Source organism: Falco rusticolus, chromosome 1 (assembly GCF_015220075.1).
Source record: "Falco rusticolus isolate bFalRus1 chromosome 1, bFalRus1.pri, whole genome shotgun sequence".
Taxonomy (NCBI): domain Eukaryota; kingdom Metazoa; phylum Chordata; class Aves; order Falconiformes; family Falconidae; genus Falco; species Falco rusticolus.
Genome location: NC_051187.1, coordinates 86820296 through 86826295, shown reverse-complemented (window position 1 = coordinate 86826295; position 6000 = coordinate 86820296). Strand labels below are relative to the sequence as shown.

The window sequence follows — 6000 nt, the reverse complement described above, 5'->3', positions numbered from 1 at the left end:
TGGAGAATGGATGGAGAGCAGCCCTGTTGAGAAGGACCCGGGGGTGCTGGTGGATGAGGAGCTGGGCATGACCCGGCACTGTGCACTCGCAGCCCAGAGAGCCACCTGTGCCCTGGGCTGCATCCCCTGCAGCGTGGCCGGCCGGGCGAGGGAGGGGGCTCTGCCCCTCTGCCCTGCTCTGGTGAGACCCCCCTGCAGCGCTGCCTCCAGCTCGGGGGTTCTGAGCACAGGAGAGACGTGGAGCTGTTGGAGCGGGGCCAGAGGGGACCACAGGGATGGTCAGAGGCTGGAGCAGCTCTGCTGTGGGGACAGGCTGGGAGAGTTGGGGGGGTTCAGCCTGGAGAAGGGAAGGCTGCGGGGAGACCTTAGCGCACCTCCCAGTGCCTAAAGGGGCTGCAAGAAAGCTGGAGGGGGGCTTTTCACGAGGGTGTATAGGGACAGGGCAAGGGAGAATGGCTTTACACTTGAAAGAGGGGAGATTTAGATTAGACACTATGAAGACATTCTTCCCTGTGAGGGTGGCGAGGCGCTGGCACAGGCTGCCCAGAGCAGCTGTGGATGCCCCATCCCTGGCAGTGTCCCAGGCCAGGCTGGACGGGGCTTGGAGCAGCCTGGGCTGGTGGGAGGTGTCCCTGCCCGTGGCAGGGGGTGGGACTGGGTGATCTTGAAGGTCCCTTCCAACCCAAACCATTCTGTGAGTCTATGATTCCACGAAAGCCTTTGGGAGGCTGGTGGTGCACGGACTGGGATGGGGGCAACGGGCAGGAGCTCTGCAGGGGACTGTCCCACTCAGCACCCTCATGCATTTTAGGGTCTTTCTGGAGGGAAGCCAAGGGGTTTCTAGCAATGCTGACAAACACCAAAGGCGTCCACTTTTCCTTTTGGTGCTTCAGTTCCCACTGCTGATGCCGCCTTAGCAAGCTCATTTCAATGCATGGCCAAGGGCTTAACAAATACAACTGGGGATGGACATGGTGCCAGCTCCCCGGCAGCAATGGGACAGGGCTGGGTAGTGTAACCCATGGCTTAGGGACACCTGCCCATCAAACCCATCTGAGCTTTGTGGATGAGGCCAGCTAAAATGATTCCCAGTTGCTTCAGGGCAGCTGGGTCATGGCCCAGCATATTTACCTTGTCTCCTCTGCTCTGCAGCAGTGAGCAAAGTCCAATTTGATTGGGGGGTGGGGTGGGGGGTGGGGGGCGTGGGGGGTGTGGGGGAAATAAATAAGACTTGGAATGCATTCTCATCTGCAGTGGGTTAAAAGCAAGATGTGTGTGGGAGCTCTCGATCCCCCTGTGTGTGCCCACACCAGTTTGCTCTGGGGTCCGTTGCAAAGCAAACTGGAGTTTGCTGGCATCCCCCATGCCCCCATCCCACCTAAAGGCTGCGGGTTTATGCCACTCTGGGCAAATACCAGCGTCATTAAAATAAGATGTATACAAGTGGTTCTATCTTGCTCTCTGCCAGGGATGAGGAGCCTGGGTGGTTAACGGGGCCAGTGATGGGTTCAGGGAGCTTGGCTGGCACAGATTGACGTCAGGTGCGGGGGAGCATCATGGAGGGGGGGGTGAGAGCAGCAATAGCAAACTGGGTTTTCCTTAATGCTTACTCAAGCGCATGCCACGCCATGGGGCTTATTGCCTTCTTCCCCGCACTGCCATGATGAGGCAGGAGGATGCAGCGGAAGGATGTGCGGTTAATAGCTTTCAAACCCTGTGGCATTAAACCCTGGCTCCAGATCCTTCCTGCATCACGCCCTTTAATTAGAGATACTTGGAGGTGTTCGTGTGTAGGACCTAAAATCCCTGCTCCAGCATCCTGGTGCTGGAAGCTGGGTGTGCTTCTTTTGTTTTTGTTTTGTTTTGATTTGATTTTTTTTTTTAAGGGAGGTTTTGGGTTTTTTTTGTTTTGTCTTTTTTTGGAGACAGTTGATTTTCTTTGGTTTGTTCTTTTTGTTGTTGTTGTTGTTGTTTTTGGTGGTTTGGTTTGGTTTGGTTTGGTTTTGTGCAGTGATGCAACACACAGCCCCAGGGGCTGGGGAAAGATGTAGTAACAGTAAAATGGGGAAATAAAGGGGCAGGGGTGTCGGGGTGCAGCTCCCAGTGGGGCAAGGCAAGCCAGGACCGAGGAGGCAGAATTCGGTCTGCGGGAGGGGCTGGGGGCTGTGAATTTTGCGTGTACACCGAATAAAATGTGCCCGTAAGGGTGGTGAGGGTGGCCGTGCTGGTACCAGGATGCGGCAATGCGCAGATGGATGCTGGGCGGAGGAGGGGTTATGTGGGGGGGCGTAACAAGAGGGCGACTGGGGGAGATGGGGGTGCCGGTGGCTCCCCCCAAGGGGTGCCCGACCGGGGTGCCGCGGTCCTGGGGTGCGGCGGGGCAGGGAATGGCTGTTCCGGAGGGGTTGACACGGGGGTGCAATGTGGGGGCGTGGGGGGCCGGGGCATGCCCATGGGTTCAGACATGTCCATGGGGGCAGCACTTCGGGGGAGGCCAGGGCACATCGCCCCTGGGATCCGTGGGGTCTGTGTCACACCGCCCCGTGGGGTCTGTGAAGTCCGTGTCACACTGCCTCAGGGGGTTCTTGGAGTCTATGCCACACCCCTCTGCAGGATTCCGTGGGGTCGTCGTCACATCGCCCCGTGGGCTCCCGTGGGGTCCATGTCACACCGTCCCGTGCGCTCCGTGCCACACCTCCCTGTGGGGTTCCGTGGGGTCCGTGTCACACCGTCCCACGGGCTCCGTGCCACGTCGCCCCATGGGGCTGCAGTGCTTGGACGAGCCCACGCCAGGGCCTGGGGGGGAAGATGCTGGGGGTTGGACGCGCCCATGAGCGGCCCGGGGAGGGGGGGGAGTAGAACGGTCGCTGAGCCGGGGGTGTGTGTGCAGGGGCATAAGCTGGGCGATCCCATTCCTCGCCCGAGGGGGGGAACCAGCCGTATCCCCGTCTATGTTTGCGCCCAGCTGTTGCCAGCGGTAGAAACCTTTCCGATCCCACTCCGTGTGAGCCGACGAGAGGCTCGGCCTGAATCCTTAGGCAGCCGGGAAGGCGGAAAGCGCGGGCAGCGGTGCGGCCGCGCCGCTGTGCCCCCCAACCCGCGGCGGGGAGCGCGGTGGTACGGGTGGGGCGGGGCGAGGCGGGGCGAGGCGGGGCGGGGCGGGGCGCAGCTCCCGCAGTGCTGCCGGCTCCCTCCTGCCGGTACCGCATCGCCGTCGTCATGGCGCTGTGCGGCCGCTCCGCGCTCCTCCCGCCGGCCCCGCGCCCCTCGCCGCGTCGCCCCCGGGCCGCCGGCGCCTTCCTCAGGTAACGGCGGGTGGGGGGGAGCCGCCGCGGAAGGGCGCTGAGGGAGCGGGCGGACGCTGAGGAACTGACAGACAGGGGCCGGGCTTCGGGGCTGCGCTGAGGGGTTCGGTGGGGTGGGGCCGGGCGCTGGTGGGCTCTGAGGGGCCGGGGGTGTGGAGGGGGCCACGGATGTTGGGGGGATTGCGTGGGAGCGGGGCTGGGGCGGGAGGGCAGCGGTAAGGGGGTGATGCAGAGGGTTTGAGGGAGTGGTTGGGGGCGTTAAGGGGTTTGGGGGGAGTAGCTGGGGTGCTCGGAGAGCTGGGGGGGCAGAGTGGCGAGAAACTAGGGTGTGAAGGGCGTTGGGGTGGGCTGGGGGGTTAGAGGGCTTTGGGGGGACAGAGGTAGGTAAAAATAAAGGAGTTTGGGACATGAAGGAGAGGCTTTTGTGGTGTGCAGGGGGCATAAAGGAGTTTTGGGGGGATTGTAGGGGGTTTAGGCAGTGTTGGGGTGGTTATGGGGGGCTGGAGCATTCGGAGCAGGTCTTAGGGGCTGGGGCTGTGGGGAGGAGGGTGGGCCATTGTGGGGGCAGGCTGATATTGCAGGTGGCACTGGGGTAGAAGTGTGGATGGCCTCGGCAGGATGGCAGGCAGGAGCCTGACTTGACCTTGTGGGTGTAGGGACTGGTGAATCCTGAATCCGGCTGGTGGAGGGTGTGTGCGAGGCTGTGATGGACTGGGGGCCAGGGGACAAAAAGAGGATTTGGGGACCTTGGAGGGGAGCTGGTTTGGAGAGAGTGGGCTTGGGGTGGTGTTACGGTGGGGAGGTAAGCCTGGGTCTGGTTTGGGAGGGAGTAGGTGTGGGGTTACCTTGGAAGTAGGGAAAAAGGGCTTGTGAAATGTAGGCAAGCCAAACTGGGGTAGAGCTAGCAGAGATTGCGGGGGTGTTGAGGGATTATGGAGAAAAAGGAGAAAGTGTATTTGTGTTGGCGCCTGCTGGGTGGCTTGTGGAGAGTGGCTTGAGGGCATGAAGGTGATGACAATCTCTGGGCTTCAGAAGTGTGGGGGATAGAGCTTGACAAGAGATGGGGCATGGGGATATGTTAGATGATAGCATTGGCTCTGTGAGAGCTCAGGTGTCAGCTCAGGTATCCTTAGGTTGCTAGAGCTCTGTTTCCTTTTAGAGACTTAAGGTGCACCCCTGTGTGTATTAGACTGCAGTGTATTATCTCAAGTACCTGAACAGAGGAAACGGCCTCATGTTGCACCAGGGGAGGTTTAGGTTGGGTATAAGGAAACATGTCTTCATTGAAAGGGTTGTCAAGCACTGGCACAGGCTGCCTGGGGATGGGGGGGAGTCAGTGTCCCAGGGGACGTTCCAAAAACACGTAGCTGTGGTGCTTGGGACATGGTTCAGTGGTGGCCTTGGCAGTGCTGGGTTAACGGTTGGTCTCGATGATCATAAAGGACTTTTCCAACTGAAGTGATCCTATGATTCTATTCTATAGTATCATTAAGAACAAATCAGGAACTGAAGTGCTTGGTGCTTTCAATAGTTACAGCACAATACATGGAAGTATTTACCAGGGTGAAGTCAGATAATAGAGTAACTGGGACATTACATGTAAATTGCAGGCAAACAGCTGTCTAAGCTCTCTGGGTGTTTAAGTGGGTCTATGTTTGCTGTAGATTTTCAATTTTTTTTTAAAAAAAGGTTTTTAGATTTTGTACAAGAAGGGTACAAAAGCTTTTTCACTTTTCAGACAGTATGCCTGTGAAATGAGAAATTCTGTACTGTGAGAGAGAAATGGAGGTTCTGTTTGCTTGAAATAGATGAACATGGCTGTTCTGTTCGGTTGTGTTGCCTCTCTGCCTGCAGATAGAAATTGAATTGATCATAAGAGTGAAGGAAAAGTGACCTTTTCAAATACTGTTTTCACTGCATAAATTGATCTTAATTCTTAGTATTTGTTTGTAGTTGGAAAGCATCTAAAATTTCGTGATCAGTAACAAAATACCAAGGCGGTTAAAAAAAAAAAAAAAAGCTGGAAGAGAAAATGGTTTCCACTCAAGCCTCTTTCTTTATGAGTAATTTTTGTAATCTGAGATCCTGTTTTAGAGTTGTCATGAGAACATTCAGACTCTCTGTGAACATCTGCAAGCTTTTGAGCTCCACAGAGAGATCCAGACAGCATCTGTAATTTGGCATGTTTGTAGGAGGCATGTCATCCGTTAATTTTTTTTCCTCTTCAACATTCGTTCTTGTGCAGGGTTTTTTTTTTTTTTCAGGCCAGATGGAGGCAGGGAGGCCAGTGTTTGCAATAAATTTCCCAAGCAGTCAGCAGATACCAGGCAGTTAATAAAAATAACTTAAAACAAAACTATCCGTTACCCTCCTCCCCGTGCCCCCAAGTCCCAAACAGGAATGGAAAAATTCTTAAAGACTATATAAAGAATAGAGAAATGGGCAGAGATAATTCTTGGACTTCTTCCACATACTTCAGAGTTTTGGTCTGCCATATGGTGTGTTGAGACCTGGCATTTACCAGGGTGAACCTCAGCATTGTAACAACAAAAGCAAGTAAAGAACGGTTTTGTAAATAAAAAGAAAAAATCCCATAGCTAAGAGATGAGTACTGCCCAAAAAAGGGTATGCCTTTTTAGAAGGTGATGTCATGTTTCATGTCTGGTTTTAGTAGCGAGTATTTTCCTTAAGAATA

The 6000-nt window shown here is 55.5% G+C and overlaps 1 protein-coding gene across 1 annotated transcript in view; it reads left to right on the top strand.

Moving 5' to 3' along the window:
• Nucleotides 1-3181: 3181 nt before the first annotated feature.
• Nucleotides 3182-6000, top strand: part of C1H20orf194 (chromosome 1 C20orf194 homolog) — a 79339-nt gene continuing 76520 nt past the window's right edge. The window contains exon 1 of the mRNA XM_037387951.1: nt 3182-3305. Within this exon, the coding sequence (XP_037243848.1) occupies nt 3220-3305 (86 nt within the window). The 5' untranslated portion in view covers nt 3182-3219. The remainder of the gene's footprint in view (nt 3306-6000) is intronic.